The sequence below is a fragment of the Typopeltis vanoorti genome, chromosome 3, assembly GCF_054136105.1.
Source record: "Typopeltis vanoorti isolate ZY-2024b chromosome 3, IOZ_Tvanoo_1.0, whole genome shotgun sequence".
In the NCBI taxonomy this organism is placed as follows: Eukaryota; Metazoa; Arthropoda; class Arachnida; order Uropygi; family Thelyphonidae; genus Typopeltis; species Typopeltis vanoorti.
In genome coordinates this window covers 53,421,698-53,443,592 of record NC_143551.1, presented here as the reverse complement: position 1 = coordinate 53,443,592, position 21,895 = coordinate 53,421,698, and the positions used below count along the sequence as shown (strand labels likewise).

General features: G+C 35.2%; 1 protein-coding gene across 1 annotated transcript in view; it reads right to left on the bottom strand.

The window, feature by feature from the left end:
* The window catches only part of Pus7 (pseudouridine synthase 7), a 184,876-nt gene that overhangs the window by 14,689 nt on the left and 148,292 nt on the right, over positions 1–21,895 (bottom strand). The window contains exon 13 of the mRNA XM_090390419.1: positions 15,880–16,035. Within this exon, the coding sequence (XP_090246545.1) occupies positions 15,880–16,035 (156 nt within the window). The remainder of the gene's footprint in view (positions 1–15,879; positions 16,036–21,895) is intronic.

Here is a 21,895-nt window from a genome sequence, read left to right as displayed (position 1 = left end):
GAGCTATGACTGCAATACCAGTTTTTCATGTGGCAGTGAGTTTGAAGCCATCTGGTGTGAGGTGTAATCTAACAAGATCAAATACATAGTGGGGTGTTGTTACAGATCTGGTGAATCGGTTACTAGTGATGAAGAAATGCATAACCAAATAAAGATGATGGGCATGAAAAGAGTAATCATAATGGAGACTTTAATTATTCAAACACTGATTGAGTAGTAATAAAATCTCATGAGAGCAATGGAAATGCATTTATTGAGCTGTTGCAAGTTCCTCAAGCAGTATGTGACAGAATGAACTTGAGGGCAAAGAGTGTTAGATTTGATTATAGTGTCAGAGGGTGTTTTTAAAGACATAACTGTTCTGCCTCCGATTGGTGACAGTGATCATGTAGTACTCGCTGGGAAACTGGCTAAGTTTATGAATGCTCCATTCAGGAAAGGTTACATGCTGAACTACAAAGCAGGAAATTATGACCAACTGAGGAATATACTGCACAATGGTATCGGTTGCTGGATGGGAAGAATATCGACAATGCATGGGAAACATTTAAAAAATACTTAAATGATACAATATCAGAATGTGTCCTGAGAGTTCAAAGAAATAGGGTAGGAATCAAATGAATGTGTAATCTTATCAATCAAGAGATTTGTAAGAAAAGGATGATGTGGAAGGAATACCATGTGCATAAGAACGATGTCCATTATGAAAATTATAAAAGCTAATTCTGAGTATGAAAAGAAACTGCAAGCTAAAGATAACCCCAAAGAATTTTATCGATATGCTCCAAGTAAAAGAAAGAATGAATATAAAAAAGAATGAAAATGAAAGAATGAATATAAAAGAAAGAATGACTCTACTCAATGCAGATGGTGTGAGGGTGACTGATGCTTCATTCTCAGGCTCATGGTACTTAATAAGACTGTTCTTCAAGCCAAAAAAATCAGAAAGGTGGAGAAAAATCTCCAACTTTCTTGCTTCTTCTCCTAAATACAAGCTTCTACCTCTCAATTATCCAGGCATCTACCAGATTCCTTGCTATTATGGATTATCTTATTTTGGGCAAACAGGAAGATCTGCTTTTATTCAGCTTGAAAAACTTATGTTTTTCAAGCTGAAAAATACTACCAGTACTACCAGTTCAAGAACTTATATACAAAATGCTGAAACATTAGAACACTGGAAAATTGGACCTCTTTCCTTTTCTTCTAAAGCGAGAGTACTTAAAACTTGAATCTTCACTACTCATCTGTACATAATAAATATTACAGACATTACAGAAGCTGAAGAAAAACAATTATATAGTAAACTTGCACAAATTTTTTGGTCCCACCAATATCAGGAGGTTAAAAATGTATTTCTTTAACTATAAAAAAGCATGGAAACTTCCTATATTAAAATTCTTCTATTTAAGCAAAGCAGCCTTAAAAATCCATGAAATATTACAGACCAATCACACATGTGCAGACCTTCCCCAGTGTTACCTGGATGTTCATCTCATTATTTCAAATAAATTATTACAATAAATGCTATTATAAAAAAGTCACCATTTTATAATTGTCTATGATCGTTTCCTTACTTCTTAATATCATATGCACTTTGTATGTAACAAACAATTTCTTCTTATTAGTATTATGTGACACATTGAAGGTGTCCAAGAACCTCAGTGTGTGAGAGCACTGTACACCACACAAACCACCATGTACACCACTTAATATTCCATCTCCATACTGTGAACTGGGTTCAAATGCCATCTAGAAAGAAACAATTCAACTGATGGCAAGTCACCCACTCTCATACAGAAGAGACAGGGATTTTCCTCCTGGAAACTTGGGTTTTTAGCCAACAAAAACAGGCAAACCAACCAGAAGAACACATGCAATTTAGAGACATAATACATCGGCTTCTTAGTTCCTTTGACTGTCACTAAAACAATCACCCAACATACTATGCCACTATTTGCCATCTACCAACACTAATAGTATTTTTGTCTATTTTTGTTTTCCCTAATAAAATGTTTAAAAGTTGATAAAATTAAGCAAAAAAAAAAAAAGACTAAAATATCACAGAAAGAAATTACAAAAGCCAAGCTGACTTAGTCTAAACTGCTTTTTTTTTTTTTTATAGAACCTGGTTCTACCTCTAATTCAAAAAAAACTTTAACAAATGAAGGGTTTCAATGACAGAATTCAAAGTTTCTGCTAAAACAATTTGAATTCAAATTCTCAGAATGTATAATGTTGAGAAAGCGTAAATTAATCCTGGTGGTTGACTGTCTTAAAAATAATTATTATTATTATTACATATTTGTGTGTGTGTACACGTGCACAGTTTTATCTCATCTTTTCTAGGTTTATTTTCATTTTATGTGGGTCAACTCTAATTCTAGGAACTTTTTCTTTTGCCAACCAGTAATCAAGACTCCCAGTGGCATACTTGTTCATTGCATTAGTAGATAAATGTGCGTCAGGTTAGTCTGCCAAAATTGTGTAAGATAAGACAAAAAATCGCAAGGCTTCGGATGAAAAAACAAAAACTTATTATCTCTTCTGAAATGAGCTAACTTATCCACAACTATGAGAGGGGATGGCATAATAACATTCTTATATAGAAAAGAACGAAAAGAAAGGATTATACAAAGAAGATCTGAACACAGCTTTTCCAGGTATACAATACACATAGATAATGAATAATAAATTAAACAAAACTGCATGGAAATTTTCTTTATTACTAATGCAGTATTATCTGCATAAATAATAAACAAGATTTCACAGATAAATATCTTGCTAATATTAGTGACTCAATAATTAAATTTTACCTTAAAATTTTAAGGTAAATGTTTATTTACCTTAAAATGTTTATTAATACCAAACATAAATATAGTTGGCCAAGTGAATAGCATATCTGCAATCCAATTAACAGGCTGTGGGTTCAAAAGCACACTGTAGACATGTCATGTCTTTTAGATGGCACATGACTTTTATCACCTGGTGCAAGATCTCTATCCTCTTTATTAGTGGCTTGAATTAGCTTGAATAAAGTTTCGTGTTTAGTCTGTAGAACAGGATTTACAGATTATCTATCCCTTAGCCTGCTCATGGTTATTAAGGTACTATATATATTTTTCATGAGTGAATTCATGTAAAAAATAAAAAAAATCATAAATCACTGTGTACATGAATTCCACCAAAGCACATATATGGCATCATATATGTGCTTTGGTGTGCCGAATGATGTGCCGAAGCACACATATGATGTGCCGAAGCACATAATATATGTGCCATATCAGAAATAACTTTTAAAAATCTTTTTGAACATTATTACCCACTTCATTTATTATAAATCTTCTCTCTGGAATGTATATCACACTTAAACAAAATTCATCATCTATATAAAACTACGTTAATGAATTTGCCTTTCTGTATTGAGCTCATTGTTTAATGGTCATAAACAGTGAGACTGATTAGAAACCTGAAGTGACTTTAAAAAAAAAGTGCCATATTTGTTCTCTAGGGAAGTTTCTGGATTACCTAATCCTTACTCCATGGGGTGCTTAAGGGTCAAAGCTGTATAACTGAGAGGAGACCTCCACATTGCCTTTAAAGGAATGCAGAGAACCAACCAGGGCTTCTGACCTAATGTCCAATCCTCACTTTCTCGTGGTGCACCCTGTTGGGTATCTACCTGGATACTGAACGAACGAGGATAGGCTGGCAATTTGGGATTTAGCCGACCAAATTGCATTCTTATTGGCTTAAACCAAAATACAAAATGATGGTATAACATGACAAAATTTCATGTCGGCTGGGGTGTCACCCGATTAAACAAGGCCCCCGTTGTTTTTGCCAAGGGAACCAGGGCAAACAGCGAAAAGTCAGCTACTGGAACAAATCTGAAAATACACCCCAACTTAACATCACCAGAGTTAAAGATCGGTACTATCAACATAAGAAGTCTGAATGGCAAAGAAATGGAGCTAGCTGAGGAATTAGATAAGTACCAGATCGACATAATAGTGGTGACTGAAACAAAAAAGACAAAAACTGGTGAGATCTTTCTGAGCAATAAATACAAAATGCTATATTCAGGAAATGACAATCAAGGAAAAGAAGGAGTAGCCATAGTATTCAACACAAAATACAAAGCTAATCTTCTTGAATGGCAGGCGGGCTCAAGTAGAGTGATGTGGGCAAATATCAGAATGGGGAATTGGACAATGAGACTTATTTGTGCCAATGGTCCCACAGAAGATTCTACTAAGGTAGAAGTGGAGGAATTTTTTAATGCTTTAGAAAAAGCAACTGACACAATGAAAAAGGAAAAGTTGGTCCCTTGTTGGGGATCTAAATAGCAGAGTAGGAAATGATTGTCAGACATACAAAAATATTTTGGGAAAATTTGGAGAAAAGAGCAAAGCTAATAATAATGGCAAATACCTGTTGGATATCTGCTCAGGACATGGACTGGTTATTAATAACACCATGTTCCAACATAAAACTGTACACAAATTCACATGGTGAGAAGAGGCAAGGAATAAGAAAAGTCTCATTGACTAGGTTATTGTTGATTGTAATGTTTTCTACCTGGTGCAGGACACCAGAGTGTACAGAGCATTTGAAATTGGAAGCGATCACTATTTAGTCTTGAGCAGGATAAAATTGAATTTCATTTTGAAAAGAAGAACATGTAAGAAAGTTTTAAAGCTAATAAAAGTTAAGCAGCTCTCAGATGCGAACTGTAGACTAAAATACACAATGATTATTGAAGAAAAAATGAAAGAGTTTGAGAACAGGAACCAAACCTTGGAGATTCAGTGGCAAGCCTTGAAGAAAACCCTGATTGATTCAGCCAGAGAGGCATGTGGTGAGGTTGTATGCAAGGATAGAAAAATCAGAAACTCATGGTTCGACGCAAAAAGTTAAAGAAGCAGTGAAGGAAAAGAAGAAAGCATATCAAAAGTTCCTGGCAAATAAATCTGCTTGTGCTCTTAGAGAATACAGAGACAAATGTAAGAAAGCTAAACACTGTGTAAAACTAGCTAAACAAAAGTCATGGAAGGACTTTGGCAAAAAAAAAGAAAATAAATATCAAGAAGGTGGCAAAATATTCTGAAGGTTGTTGAAAAAGCTTAGGAATGAAGGAAAGAGTGCTGTAAAAGGACTTAGAGATGATAAATGTGACATGAAAATGGGAGAAAAAGATATCCTTGAAGTATGGAGTAATTACTTCAAAAAATTGCTAAATGAAACAAGCAGTGATAGCAACACTCAACAGGCATACAGTCAGGAATACATATCCATACTTGAAGTAGAAAAAGCTATCAAAGGCTTGAAATGTGGAAAGGCAGCAGGAGTAGATGATATTTGACCAGAAATGCTGAAGTATGGTAGTATAAAAGTCTTACACTGCATAGTTCAGAAGTCCTAGACAGATGGATGAATTCCCGATGATTGGAGTAGAGCTCTCATAGTACCCATATATAAAAAGGGCTATAAAACTGAATGTGAGAATTACAGAGGTATTTCCCTACTGAGTGTTCCTGGTAAGATATATGCAAGTATATGTGAGAAACGGTTGAAAAGAATTGTAGAAGAAAAGCTTGGTGAAGAACAAGCTGGATTTCGGTCAAATATTGGCTGTCAGGATTAGATCTTCACTTTACGACAAATAGTGGAGAAATTATGGTAATATAACAAAGATCTGAATTTTAAGTTTTGTCGATCTAGAAAAGGCATATGACAAGGTGCCAAGGGAGAAGCTATTCAATACGCTACAGTTATATGGTGTGAATGGGAATTATATCAAGCAATACTTAGTCTTTATTTGAGTTGTAAGCCAGCAGTTAGAATTGAAGGAGGTACAGAAGCTGGTTTAATGTTAAATCTGGTGTCAGACAAGGATGTACATTATCCCTCTGTTATTCATTATCTATATGGATCACATTATGAAGGAAAGTGGTATTAGACATGATATCAAAATTGGAGATGTTAATGTCAGCTCTTTGCTTTATGCAGATGATGTCATACTTCTAAATAAATATGCTACAAGTCTGCAAGATTCCCTGACTAAATTGAATAACTGTTGTAATAGATATGGTATGAAGGTCAGCAATAAAAAGACAAAGACAAGGAAAATAGGCAGAATCGTTGAAAATGTCAACTGCGTTGTGAATGGAGAACCTGTGGAATAAGTAAAACTTTTCAGCTAGTTAGGTATGATATTTAGTGAAGATGGTAAATTAAATATGGAAATAGATGACAGAATCAACAAAGCTGGTAGGGTAGGAAGTCAAATGAATAAATTCATATGGAATAAGAGAGAAATTAGTCGGAACACTAAATTAGCTGTATACAAGACAGTGTTCAAACCAGTTTTAACTTATGAATCTGAGAGCGGGTCAGAAGTAAAACACTTGACCAAAGACTAGAGACTGCAGATATGAGAGTCCTGAGAAAGATTAGAGGCATGAACAGATGGCATCAATGGCAATATCATATTAAAAACGAGGATATTAGGAAAGAACTTGACATTGTCAGCATCCAGGAATGCGTTAGCAGAGCTAATCTCAGTTGGTATGGTCACTTAAACAGAATGGGCGAGGAAAGATTACCAAAACAAGTGTTCTCTGCCAGGTTGGCAGGAAAACGACCCAGAGTAAGACCAAGATATAGGTGGATTGATACCCTATAAAGTGCCTTAGACGATAGAAATATAAGATCTGATAATGAAATTATTGGAGTCTTGACATGTAACAGACTGATTTGGAGGAAAATTGTAGATAGGAAGTAAGTAATGATGTAAATTTTTCATGTAGTACTATCATATCCTATACACCTCCTTGAGGGTACATGGCAGGAATTTGATGATAATACTCCACCCACAATATAAACTTCAGGTTTACAACCTTTTATGGATACCAGAACTTCTATGTCACCAAAAACACAGTTGTGTCTTATTTCTCACAAGGACTTCACTAACTTCTCTTATATCTTTGACAGTACCTAGAGCTCCAGAAAAGATCCGATTTTTCTTCGAAAGCAGGGGGGGGGAGAATCTTTCTTATCACAAACATATCACATCCCCAGTCTCCTTCTATTTCCCAAAAACTTTGTGACCTTTTTCACTCAAGATACTGCTACTCACCTGTGCAAGTGGTAACTACACTACATGAATGACTAACCATGGAAATGTTTGATGAATACCAACCAAGAGGACCAACAAGTTTGAAACAGCTATTAGGCTAGTGAAATCTTTATCAAATGCACTAATAAAAGGCAAATATATGGGTGCTTGCGCAATGCCCATGTCTTTTAAGTAGTGCAAGCTAAGGCAACTCAGAAATGCTAAGGATTGTATTCTCGTAAACTCTCTGATCAATTTAGAAAACTTTCATAGTTTCTACAAACATTCAGATTTGAAATAATGTTGGATCTAGTATCACTTTGCCTACGTAATTTTACATTGCCAAAATGAAGTCTTTTAGCTCTTCCTTTAGTAATTAATGACACATGTTTGATACAGTGATCCCTTGCTTTTTTGCAGTCTCTCACTTTGTGGGTTGAATAATTCGTGGAAGCCCCACCACCCCCAAGTATGCATGTCATCGTTGGTAAGGCACCAGCATACACTGGTCTAGTCAAATTTTTTCATCAGTTGTGAGTGCTTGCATTCATGTTTTGTCTTCAGTGAGCATTTCTTTTTTTTTTTTTTACCCTTATCTAAAAATGGGACCTAAATGTAAGGATTTTTGTGAAACCAACAGAAGAAAAAAAGTTCTCACACTGGCAGAATAAGTGAAATTTTTAGATAAGATTAAAGATCTGAAATCTTTTGTGGCCATAGGGAAAATATACATATGAGTCTAGTGCAGTACATTTATAAAAAGGGAGAAGGAAATCTGCAATTGTTTTGTGGCTAGTGCACCAAAGAATGCAAAGATTGTTTCTCGTGTAAGTGAAAAAACGTCAAGTAATGGAAAGAGAAATGTAAAAAAGGGATTGTCGATTGATTTGACAATTTTAAGAGAAACAACAAAATCTCTCTTTAACCATTATCATGAGGAACAAGGTGGAGATGAATCATCTAATGAAAGTTCTACAAAAACTTCACTGCTGAAGGATTTAAAAGATTTTCTTTAAGAAATTTAAAGATGATTGCCAATGCGGTTTCTGCTGACAAAGAAGCGAAAGCAGATTTACCTGAAGAATTTCACAAAATAACTGAGAAGGGTTCATGTCAGAACAAGTCTAATGCAGATGAGTCTAGGCTTTACTGGAAAATGCCTAACAGATCCTACATTACCCAAGAGGAAAATTGAATGCCAGGATTTATAGCAAGTAAAGATAGGATGATACTTTTATTTTGTGCAAATGCAGCAGGTGATATGAGCAAATCCACTATGCTTTACTATTCCTGAAACCCAAGTGCTTTGAAGAGGAAAAAACAAAAATGAACTGCCTGTCTACTGATAAAGTAATAAAAAAAAAAATTTGTGGGTAACGCTATTTAAAGACTTCAGAAATTTAAAGCACAAAATTACATATTTCAATGGAAAGAAATATGAAAATTTCTTGAGAATTGGAACAGAAATTTGTGCACCATGCTGCACAATGAAGCAAAAAAAGAAGCGGCTCCCAGGGGAAAAAAAAAAGTATTATACTTTTTTTTTTCCTTTATGCTAACTAAGAAGATATGTGTGTACATTTAAGTAGGATAAAAAAAATATTTTTCTTTAGTTTTCATTTAAATGCATTGGCAAATTTAATAATAATCACTTTATCAATTTCTCTTATTTTTAATTTATTAGTATTTACAAGAAGAAAAATTTCTCTTAAAAATGGTGCAGAAGTACTTCTAATTAACACTGACAGTTGTGCATACATTTACTTTAAAAAATGTTTTTCTGAGAGGGGAGACCAAGGAGGGGGATATCAATTGTTTGTGGATTTTCACTATTTGGTAAGCTTTGGAACACATCCTCCATGAATATCAAGGAAACACTTCATACGTGTGTGTATGTGCACTTGCATCTCACCAATAAAAGGTAAAAAATGATTGTACACTGTTACTTCTGAACTAAGGGTGAGTATCTGGAAATCTTGCCCTAGAGACAAAATATGGAATTTTGTTAAGCCACTTCCAACTCCAGTAAGTAAGGTAGGTGGATTTAGGTGGCAGATACTTTCATCTCGTGCTAGGAGATGAAAATCATCTAATCAATTACTACTTAAATATATTCACAAGTGTCCACAGTGAGATTCAAACTTCATAGCTTGCTGGTTAGAGAGCAGTGACACCTTCCACTCAACAAGCCAGACTGGATATGCGTAGAAAGCAAAAGAAAAACTAGTTGATGAATAACAAATTTTTTTTTTATGTTTTAATCTGTTATTCTGCACATCAATTTAATATGATATACTAACCAAGAAGATGCAAACAAATTATTACAAATTGAATATGAGAACATATACAAAGCAGTATTATATGCAGCACATATATTTGTACAAAGAACATACACTAAAAAAAAAAAAATAGAAATAATGCAATAATACAGAACTGCAAACAAAGGAATACAGAAGCTAATTACATCAGCTGAACCAAGGTCAGCTGAATAGCTGACCTTGGTTACAGAAATGCTAGCTGTAACAGATGCAGTTATAATATTTCCAAAGCAAATGTCTTATAATTTATTTTAGTAAATTATAAGAGTCCTGACAGCAGATATTTGCAACCAAAAGTAATTATGAAGCAAAACTATAAATTATGACAAGCTTATTAAAATCAGTGTATAATTCTGTCATAATGCTTGCCTCTTCTATGTAAAATTTGTTTAGTGCCATGACTGCACCATCAGTAGCAACAACAATACTCTCTGGAAAGACCTAGTTCAAATTCCATCTAGGACATGAGGAACATTTATAAGAGATTTTTAAAGTGATGGTAGGTTATCCAGTCTTATATAGTTATCTAGTCTTAGTCTTATACACAGATGGCATGGATTTTCCTCCTGCAAAACAGAGAAACTGGCCAGAGCACACAAGAACTGATAGACATAGCAGACAATGAGGATAAGATTAACCACACTATTACTACTAAAATTAGGCATATAAGAAAGCATGTAACTAGATCATAAACAAGTTAATTAAATAACAGACAGAGATAATACAAAGCTGTATTTTTCTATTCAGATTTGTATAGTTGCAATCACTCATGCCAAAGTTTTCTAGAAGAATGAATTATTATTATTATCTTCAAGGAGTACAAATAACACTTGTAACACACACACACACACACACACACACACACACACACACACACACACACACACACACACACACACACACACACACACAAAGACAATACAATACTTAAAGAAACAAATGGGTGATTCTAAAGTCCTATCTAGGTGATGTACCCTCTATGGCATTTGTAGGCAGCCTAGGATGTAAAGTGGGACCTCTAACAATTATTGTTTCCCAAATTTTGGGAATTTTATGCATCCATATTTGTTTAAATTAGGTTGATTTCTAAGTGCCGCTGCAGATCTTTTGCTGTCAAACACACACTACACATCAAAAAACTCAGATCCATTTCTTCTACACACCTGTGCATTCAATCATTTGTATAAAGTATAACATCATTCGCATAAAGCAAAAAACTGACATTAACATCTCCAATTTTGATATCATGTCTAATACCACTTTACTTCATAATGTGATCCATATAGATAATGAATAACAGAGGGGATAATGTCCTTGTCTGACACCAGATTTAACATTAAACCATCTTCCTGTACTTTCTTCAATTCTAACTGCTGACTCACAACTCAAATAAAGACTAAGTATTGCTTGATATAATGTCCCATTGACACCATATAACTGTAGCATATTGAATAGCTTCTCTCTTGGAACCTTATCATATGATTTTTCCAGATCTACAAAATTTAAATACTGATCTTTTTCATATTTCCATGATTTCTCAACTATTTGTCGTAAAGTGAAGATCTCATCCTGACAGCTTCTATTTGGCCTGAATCCAGCTTGTTCTTAACCAAGCTTTTCTGCCACAATTCTTTTCAACCGTTTCTCAAGTATACTTGTATATATCTTACTAGGAACACTCAGCAGGGAAATACCTCTGTAGTTCTCACATTCTGTTTTATTTCCATTTTTATACATGGGTACTATGAGACTTTTATACCTCCATACTTCAGCATTTCTGGTCGAATATCATCTACTCCTGCTGCCTTTCCACATTTCAAGTCTTTGATAGCATTTTTCTACTTCAAGTATGGATATGTATTCCTGACTGTATGCCTGTTGAGTGTTTTTTTACCAATGTGCTATCACTGCTTGTTTCATTTAGCAATTTTTCGAAGTAATTACTCCATACTTCAAGGTTTTTTTTTCCTCCCATTTTCATGTCACATTTATCATCTCTAAGTCCTTTTACAGCATTCTTTCCTCCATTTCTAAGCTTCTTCAACAACCTCCAGAATATCTTGCCACCTTCTTGATATTTATTTTCTATGTTCTTACCAAGGTCTTCCCATAACTTTTGTTTAGCTAGTTTTACACAGTGTTTAGCTTTCTTACATTTGTCTCTGTATTCTCTAAGAGAACAAGCTGATTTATTTGCCAGGAACTTTTGATATGCTTTCTTCTTTACCTTCAGTGCCTCTTTAACTTCCTGTTTCCACCATAGAGTTCTGATTTTCCTATCCTTTCAGACAACCTCACCGCATGCCTCTCTGGCTGAATCAGTCATGATTTTCTTCAAGGCTTTCCACTGAATCTCCACGGTTTGGTTCCTGTTCTCAAACTCTTTGATTTTTTCTTCAATAATCTTTGTGTATTTTAGTCTACAGTTCACATTTGAGAGCTGCTCAACTTTTATTCGCTTTAAAACTTTCTTACATGTTCTTCCTTTCAAAATGAAATTCAATTTTATCCTGCTCAAGACTAAATAGTTTTCAGTTCCAATTTCAAATCCTCTGTACACTCTGGTGTCCTGCACCAGGGAGAAAACATCACTACTGATAATAACACAGTCAATGAGACTTTTCTTATTCCTTGCCTCTTCTCTCCATGTGAATGTTAGTAATAACCAGCGCATGTCCTGAGCAGAAATCCAACAGGTATTTGCCATTATTATTAGCTTTGCCGTTTTCTCCAAATTTTCCCAAAATATTTTTGTATGTCTCACAATCATTTCCTATTCTGCTATTTAGATCACCAACAAGGACCAACTTTTCCTTTTTCATTGTGTCAATTGCTTTCTCTAAAGCCTCAAAAAATTCCACCACTTCTACCTCTTAGTAGAACCTTCTGTGGGATCATAGGCACAAATGAGTCTCATTGTCCAGTTCCCCATTCTCATATTTGCCCACATCACTCTCTTGAGATTGCCTACCATTTAAGAAGAAGATTAGCCTCATATTTAGTGTTGAATACTATGGCTACTCCTTCTTTTCCTTGATTGTCATTTCCTGAATATAACATTTTGTATTTATTGCTCAGAAAGATCTCACCAGTTTTTGTCCTTCTTGTTTCAGTCACCCCCCTATGATGTCGATCTGGTACTTATCTAATTCCTCAGCTAACTCCATTTATTTGCCATTCATGCTTCTTATGTTGATAGTACCGATCTTTAACTCTGTTGATGTTGAGTTGGGGTGTGTTTCAGATTTGTTCTTCTTTTTTCTTATATTTTAATTGAATTAACTGTGAGCCTCCGTTTGGTCAGAACGACTTCGATTTGAGATGGATGGTTCTCATGTCCCGTCCAGGACATGAGAACCTTTATCTGGTCTGTTTCAATTAAAGGTGAGTTAGTCAGTCTCATACAGAGGTAGAGGGTATTTTTCTCCCAGAAACTCGGGCTTTTCATCCGTGAGAATAGGCAAACCGGCCCCATCAACACATGTGGCTACAGTCAAAAATACATACTTAATCCCTCATTAGAAATGCTCAATCAGTCCTAAAGGGTGGTCGAGGATTGGAGGGGGGGGAGACCCACATGAATAAATGAAAATTGAATTAAATTGTTATTATTATCACCAAGTTCAGTGCTTTCTTTTTGTTTAGACCATTTCCTTACCTGGTCTAAGTTTCTTTAAATATTTCTCCACTTTTTCCAATTCTTGGCTAAATTTTCTAATATTTTTTTTAATCATAATAAGTCCAATGTCAAATTATCCTTGGTTATATTATGAACATTACTGCTGCATTTCTGCTCAGCAGATTTTCTCCTAAGTGCCAAATGCATTAACTTGTGCTTTAGATATTGCCTTATTGTAGTTAGTCATTGAAATCATTTTTAAGGCTATTAAAAACTACAATATTTCTACAACTAAATGCACTAATACAATAAATTCACCTAAAAACCATAATAATATACTAAAGATACAACAATTAATCTAAGAAAAACCTCAATTTAAAAAAAAAAAAAAATCCACAATCTTACAGGAGCTTTGTAACAGCATGTCTACAGACAAGATAATAAGTGTGGCATCCTAAAAACACTTACAATAGAGTGAAGGCTACTTGTTCAAATAACACAGCCCCTGAAACTGAGCACAGGTATGTTAGCAAGACTTTTTTTAGCCAAAACTATAATCCTTCTAAAATAGATAAAATGATGTATGCATTTCCATTCCTCTTACAACCAACACATGAGATCCCAGCAAAGCCATTTCAGTCCTTCATATATCTGGGAGAAAGTCATTTTGAGTCCAAACATAGCCTGACTTCTCCAACTTTATGGTTAGTTGATCTACAGAGAGCCCCTTATTAGAACATAAATTCTTTTTCAGTTATAGTCTAAATTATTTCCATTATTATCCAGTTGCATGCTGTGCTTGTTACAAATGTAATATGAGCTCTTAGATGCTGGGTAGAAAATTTAGTGAAATCAGTAAGTTCCAATTCATTTTTTTTCTTGGTGTTGTTTATACCGTGAAACAATGAATAATCAAACAAGGCACCCTCATATGATTGTTCAAAATTAATATACAAAGCTCAAAGGATCATTTCAAAAGTTCTACACATCATGCATGGCCAGTGGAATAATGAAATAGTTCCCAGATTCATGTCAGTTGTAAGCTGGTCTTGGTAAATACATCATTTTCTGTTTCTGGTATTCTTGTTCCGTAAAACAACACTTTAGAATGGAGGAAGAATCTGACCCATGTTAATTATATATTGCCCAATAATCAGCCATATTTACATATGACGTATCTGATTTTATGGAGAAGTATGGATGGCAGATGATTCCTCAAATCCCTCCCCCTCAAATGTAGTATGATCTCTCCAAACTTTGATCTGTTCCCTAAGTTGAAAGAACCAGTCGATGGAAACTGTTTCATTACCTTGATGAGATTTCTGCTCAACATCAACAAAAAGCTTGCCGACTTACCCTAACAGTGGACAGCAGTGAACAGAGATTAAAACTGAAAGCCTGCAAATGTATTTTGCTAAATAAATTTTTTTCTTTTTTTTTTTAAACAACAAGGAGCACATTCAATGGACAAAACATTACAGATAGGGGTGATGGGAAGTTGACACTGGCATCTCCCCCCCTCCCATGCAGAGTGAAATGTACTCAAACCAAATGCAGATGGTCAATAAGAAGCCATTGAGACTTCCCAACAGTGTATCACAATCGACGAACAATGGTAAATGTGGCAATCTTAGTGACTTTGATTGTGGACATGTTATTGGCGAAAGACATAGGTCATTCTATCAGCCAAGTGGTAAGAACCCTAGGGTTCTTGAGGGCAACCATATCAAGGGTTTATCGCAAATATACCATCAATGGACATACCAGTATCCAGCGAGTAAGTGGTGGCCAACCATATGCCATTGATGACCAGGGTCAACACAGACTGTCCAGGGCAACAGCACAAATCACATCCAGTTTCAATCTTAGAGGTCCAAGCAGCGTCAGCGAGCAAATGATACAGTGTACCCGCACATCATGGGCTACGGAAGTGGACGCCCTAATCATGTACCACTGTTGACAGACAGCTCGTCATCGGCAATGCAGCTCGCATGGTGTCGGGACCATCAAAACTGGACCTCTGCAGAGTGGATCATAACTGTGTGGCCTGATGAATCCCATTATCAGTTGTACCAAGCTGATGGAAGGGTGTGGGTGTGGCGTCAAAGCACGAGGCCATGGTCCTGTCATGTCAGCTCTGTTCAAGAAGGTGGTGGTGGTGGCTCTGTAATGGTTTGGGGAGAATTTTCATGTGACACATTAGATCCTTTATTGTATTTGAAAAGTTTCTTAAACACTGCAAGCTACCAGAATGTGCTGGCTGATCATTTGCACACTTTCAGGGCCTTTGCGCATCCTGCAGCTGATGGGCTGTTTCAGCAGGACAATGCACTGCCCCACTGGGCTGCAACCACCCAGGCATGGCTTGAGAAACACTCATATCAGGTTAGGACCATCCAGTGGCCCTAAGGTTCCTGGATATAAATCTGATCGAAACTCTCTATGATGCCATAGAGCGAGACATCAGATCCATGTATCCGGGATAGACGTCTAAGGCACAGTTGTGAACAATGCTGCAACAGGCATGGCTGGAATTACCTTCAGCATCTGGTGGAGTCAGTGCCAGAGAGAGTTCAGGCTGTTATTTGCACTAGAGGAGAATGACATGCTATTAGGTAGGTATCTCTAATGTTTTGTCTATTAAGTGTACGTTGAGTGGAACTTTCGACATGATTCTTGTTTTTAACTTTACTAAAGGGACAAAATTAATATATGGCCATAATACACTGCTAGATTTTAAGAATTACATTTATAAACACTTAGCAAATTCTGGTACAAAAAAAATTTTTTTGTGCTTAACTAAAAAATAAATAACATTATACCTTCATTCTGTGGGTATGTTATGGAATGTCCTGGAAGAGGAAGAACTACATCATAAATACTTATTTCTTTGTGTAAGTCTTCTTCTGTTAAAACTTTGGGTATTGCTTTGGTGGGTCTGTCTCCAAATCCGTCAGTATTGAAATCTTCAATATTATCTAATAAAATCAATAATAAATCAAATAGTAATCAATTAGGAATCAAAAAAAAATTAAGATACTACTATTAATATGAATTCAAACAAAATGTTGAGGTGCTTAAGGATCAAAACTGGATAAGTGGCAGAAGACTTCCACATGACCACAAACTATTTTAGAAAAAAAAAAAGTGGTTGTAATATTCTACAGTTTATTGACCAACAACAGTCTATTTAGACTTTGAATTTAAGTTATTGACAACTAAATTTATTATATTAATATAAAAAACTCTGTCAACATTTCAGACATCTGGAAATTCCCAGAATTACTAGACTCTTTCTGAAGATTAGGTAAAGGCCAATCCTCTTCGAAAAGTGTGATCCTTTTATTTATGTTTCACCATCAGCTAAATCTCCCCCCCCCCCTTACTTCATTGCCATTTATGCATGTTTTATCATTTATGCATGTTTCCATAACTCAGTGAGTAATGACAATGCCCTTTAGTTGGGAAGACTTGGGTTCAAATCTCATTCAGAGCATGAAAAACCTTTATAAGTGCTTTTCGATTGAAGGCAAGTTAGTCTGTCTCATATGAAAGTAGCATAATTTTTCCTTGAAACTCATCTGGTTTTTCATCCTACAAGACAAATGAGCCAAAGAATATACACACAAGTAGTTAATCATAACTATAGGCTTAATTATCCTATCAAAGAATTAATTATATTTTTATAAAGGGTCAAAACTACTTGACTGTGACAGACTACTCAGGCTAATATATTAAAGTTAAAAATGAAATAATTCTGTGTATATTTAAAATTTTTTATCTTACTGCTTTTAAAATGAGGCTTTCTGTTTAACTTTTCAGATGTTTACATCATCATTGTCAGTTCACTTCAACAAACACTTCTTTAAATAACAAATTCCCTTCACATCCCACAGATGTTTTACATTTTTCATTCTCATGTTGTGCCAGCTCAAACACCTATTTAAGAACCACGCAAGAGATTCAGTACATATTTACCTCTCATAAACAAGTAATGAGTTGTTTATTAGTTTCTTCGTGTTTTAAAACTTTTATTTCCTTTTATTTCTATCAGCTGTCACATATCACTAATTTTTTTTCAGAAAGGTAAACGGGAATTTTTTGATTGTGTTGACTATCATAATATCTAATACATCCCTTGAAGGTATAGACCAGAAAATAAGAATAATGCTTTTCTCATAATAGCTAAAAATTATATTTTTCAGGAAGCTATACTTCGAAAATGCCACACTGACAGAAAAATATATCATATATCGATGTGGAGATAGGATTAACTCCCTATCATTATATCCAAAAATTAGGATTAGATAAGTCAAGTTTTGTTTATATATAATTATATATAAAATCACTGGCCTAGTTGGCCAAGTGGTTAGTGTATCCCTTCTTCAGCCAAAAGGCTGTGGGTTCGAACCCCGCCTGTTTGTGACCGTCTGTGAAAATACTAGTGGTGGTGATTGGCAGTAGATAGCGTTGGTGTAGATGGCAGTAGTTGCGGTTCATTGTAGTTGGTGGAGACGGAGAGTTGTCGAGTAGGTGCCCTCCCTCGATGAGTCTTTGGACTCCCTGGAGGTGTAATAATGCAATAATAATAATTACAACACATATGAGATATTAAAGAACCTACAGCACATCAGTGTTGTGTATAAGTAAGAGCCACATGAGACGGAACTGATATTTTTCTTGAAGAGCTGGAGTTGTAGTTGTTTGGGAAAGCTTGTTTATGAGGAAGGCTGTTTGAGAGATCAGAGTCTGACAGCATGAAAGAAGAAGAAGAAAAGAAGCAGGTTTGGTGGGTTTACGCTTAAGCTGTAAAAGGATGTTTGGGCAGCTGGTTTAATAAGCCAGTGGATGCCTCACTGGTTCTTAAAAAGTACAAAGAGAAATAGATGACACATTAGCCTGTTACTGAGAGATTTATGAAAAGCAGAAATAAGCCACTGTTCAATCATTTCTTGATACGTTCACAAGGAAGGTCGAATGGCCACATTAAACACGTTCTTTTAATTTTTTTATTTTCTCATAAAAGTTTTATTGCATCACCTTGCATTAATAATTACATATTGAAATCCAATTCATGTGTAAATTCTATGCATGAAATTAACAGAAATATCCTTCAATGGGTAAGGGGTATGTCAGCAGCATATAGTCCATTTCTAGTATAGGCTGGGGATGGGGGGTGCACAAAGAGTACCTATGGTTTGAGAGTGCTGGATTTGGTGAGAGCATCAGAGAATTGCCCTTAACTAATGCGAGCCACTCTTTGCTTCTGACTCGAGAGAGTGATCATGCAGTTTTGACCTGAGAGGGGCTAAGCATATGGAATTCTCAATTAAGAAAAGTATATGTACTTTTCTTAATTGAACTACAGAACTGGTATTAATATTTATGGTTTTTTGCCTATTTTTCTTAAAGAGTACCCTTTGAATTATGTCATTAGCTTTTACTTCAATTTACTTAAAACACTAATGGTATTTTAAAGGCATGATTTAAACAAAAAATATGGAAGGAATCATTTTTTGACATACCTTTGCAGAATCCTTGAGACTTATCTTTTTATGGAGCAACATCAGAAATATATTGATATAAATTATATAACTGAACTTTAGACCTTTAGGGTGAACTCTGAATGATATACTATAACCATTTAGGGCTGTCATTTGGAAAAATACATTCGGGCTTTTTTTTCTCAAAAAGAAGGGTGAGGGGCAGAAAAATATGGGGGGAAAAATGTGGGAACTAAAAATGCAGAAATTAAAGATATGCGAATTAGAAGCCGAAATATACATATAGTAATTTCATAATGACCTTGTATCGAGGATGAACTACAAAATTTTTTTTAGAAAAAGGAGAAAGATAAAATATAATAAATAAAGATTAAAATTGAGAGTTATGGGGTTTGAGCCATTTTAACTAAGTTGAAACAGAAATGAAAAATTTTCAGAAATAATATTTACAGAACAGGTGATTATAAAAAAAAACTTAGGAGGCAGAATGAAGACTGTGAGAGAAGGATGTTAGCAATGAACAGGAAATTGCCAAGTGGAATTTGGGAGAAGCAATACCAGACTGCATACCTAGGAAGAAAAGGATAAATCAGGTGAGAATTAAATTAACGAGCAGCATAATTAAGTAGAAGCTGCAAAAATTAGCTGAGCAAAAAAAAAAAAAAAAGCACCCCAACGTGTTCTTCTGCTACACAGCTAGTAAAAGGATGAATGATTATGGAAGGATAATTTTAATGAATGTAGATAATGGGAAAGAGAGAGAAGCTGAAGAAGTAGTTCAACTACAGAGTGATCACTTTGAAAGGGTGCAATATCCAGGTGGAGATAATGCAGTGACGGAGACAAGTGTGAGAACAGAAGTAGATTAAAAAGAACCAGATTTTATGAAATCTAAATATGAATACAGTCACAGGACTGGCTGGAATATCAGCATGTATCACAAAAATGTGCAATAGAATTGGCAGTGCCTCAGGCAGTTTTTAGTGTCAGCTGTGGAAAGGTTTTGAGGGAGTGGATAGTTCCATTGCAAGAATGTGGTCCAAGATGGGCCATTCAGCATCTCAAAAGTGGTAGTAAAAGTATTAAAAAAGTTGCCTAATGGCAGAATTCAGGAACAGGTGGACAATTTGATATTCTGTATGGAGTAGTGGTTTTGTGAAGAAAAATTGCTGCCTTAGTAACTTACTTCCTATAATAAAGGAAATGGATATGCTATGACATTGTTAGACTTGCAAAGATATTTGAAAGGATACCACACAGAATCCTATTACATAAATTGAGCCAATTGTGCACGAAGCCACTTGGCATTGAGCCAAATGGGTATATGAAGTTGGTGAAATGAGTAGGATGGTGGCTGATGGATGGATAGACATTAAATAGCATATGGTGGAATAGAATCAAGGAAAAGGCAGGTGACCAGTGGTGGACCACAGAGCTCAGGAGTGCTGTACTTGTGGTTCTACATTGATGATACTGGGAATGATTTGAGGGGGAATATTCAGTTATTTGCTGATGATTCTAAACTGGAGAGGGCACTAATTAAAATGATGTAGAGATCTGCAAGATGATTTAAACAGATTGAATGAAAACTTTGGCCATTTTAATGTCGCAGAGTTTAAGGTTATACACACTTTGAGATGAAATTATTACAAGGCATATTATATTGATGGAACTGGACTGCAAAAAACTGATGAGGGGAGGAAAACTAGGGGTGGTGGTGGCAAACAGGGAGCTGAAGTACAGCAGGCATACTGCAAAAGTGGATAAATAGCTCAAAAGATTACCTAGATATTGAAGTATATGCTATGAAGAAAAGATAAGGAAATTATTACCCACCATTTATAGAACTGATACAGCTATCAGACATGGACTATTGTGTGCAGATTTGAGTGACTGCTTTCTTATGGATAACAAAGTAAAAAGGATTCAGAGGTGAGTGATCAAGGTGGTATGAAGTCTGTGGACTGCTCCCTAGAAGAACAGAATGAAGGGGTTTTTTGGTTAAAATTTGGTTAGGAAGAGAAGAGGAGATATGATAGAATTTTTTTTAATACAAAAAAGGGAGAAAAAAAAAGTCTCATCCAGAAGTTGCATAAGACTGTGGTTAGCATAAGTACATTTTTTGCTTGAAGAGTGATGAAATGAATGGAATAGGTTTCCAGGGACATTTGTGGGTACTCTTCCAGTGAATGCATTTAAGTATAATAAATGAATAATAGTTGGTGATGAGTCTTGGGAATCCATGAAGATGCTTCATAATAACAATAATAATGATTATTATTATTTAATGTATATTTTCAGAAAAACACATTGCAATTATACACGTGGATAGGCTTTGCAATTAATTTGTACTTTAAAATATTTTAAAAAACATGCATAGTTTTTTATTATTTTTTTATGTGAATCCTACCCATGAGAGGGTGGAAAACTTGTAAATATTTAGTACCATGGATAATCTAGGAACCTCATCTAGAAATTAAACCATCCTTTTTTAAGTAATTTCTGGTCTTCAGTAAGCAGAGTGGTGGTGGTGGTATCACACTGGGTAGTGAAAAGCATCTGCCAACTCAAGATATTCACAAACATCCTTCATATACAGTTGAATTTAAACCCACAGTTGTCATCATCAAATTCATGACATATACCCTCAAGAGGTGTACAGGATATGATAGTACAACATGAAAAATTTACATCATTACTAACTTCCTATTTACAATTTTTCTCCAAATCAGTCGGTTATCAGTCAAGACTCCAACATTATCGGATCTTATATTTCTATCTTCTAAGGCACTTTGTACTGTATCAATCCACCTATATCTTGGTCTTCCTCTGGGTCGTTTCCTGCCAACTGGGCAGAGAACACTTGTTTTGCTAATCTTTCCTCTCCCATTCTGCTTAAGTGACCATACCACCTGAGATTAGCCTCTGATAACGCATTCCTGGATGCTGACAACATCAAGTTCTTTCCTAACATCCTTGTTTTTAATATGATATTGCTATTGATGCCATCTGTTCATGCCCCTAATTTTTCTCAGGATATCTGCGGTTTCTAGTCTTTGGTCGAGTGTTTTTCACTTCTGACCCAGATCTCAGATCCATAAGTTAAAATGAGTTTGAATACTGTCTTGTATACAGATAATTTAGTGTTCTGGCTAATTTCTCTCTTATTCCATATAAATTTATTCAGTTGACTTCCTACCATACCAGTTTTGTTGATTCTGTTGTCTATTTTCATATTTAATTTACCATCTTCACTAAAAATCGTGCCTAAGTAGCTGAAATGTTTTACTTGTTCCACAGGTTCTTCATTCACAACACAGTTGACATTTTCAAT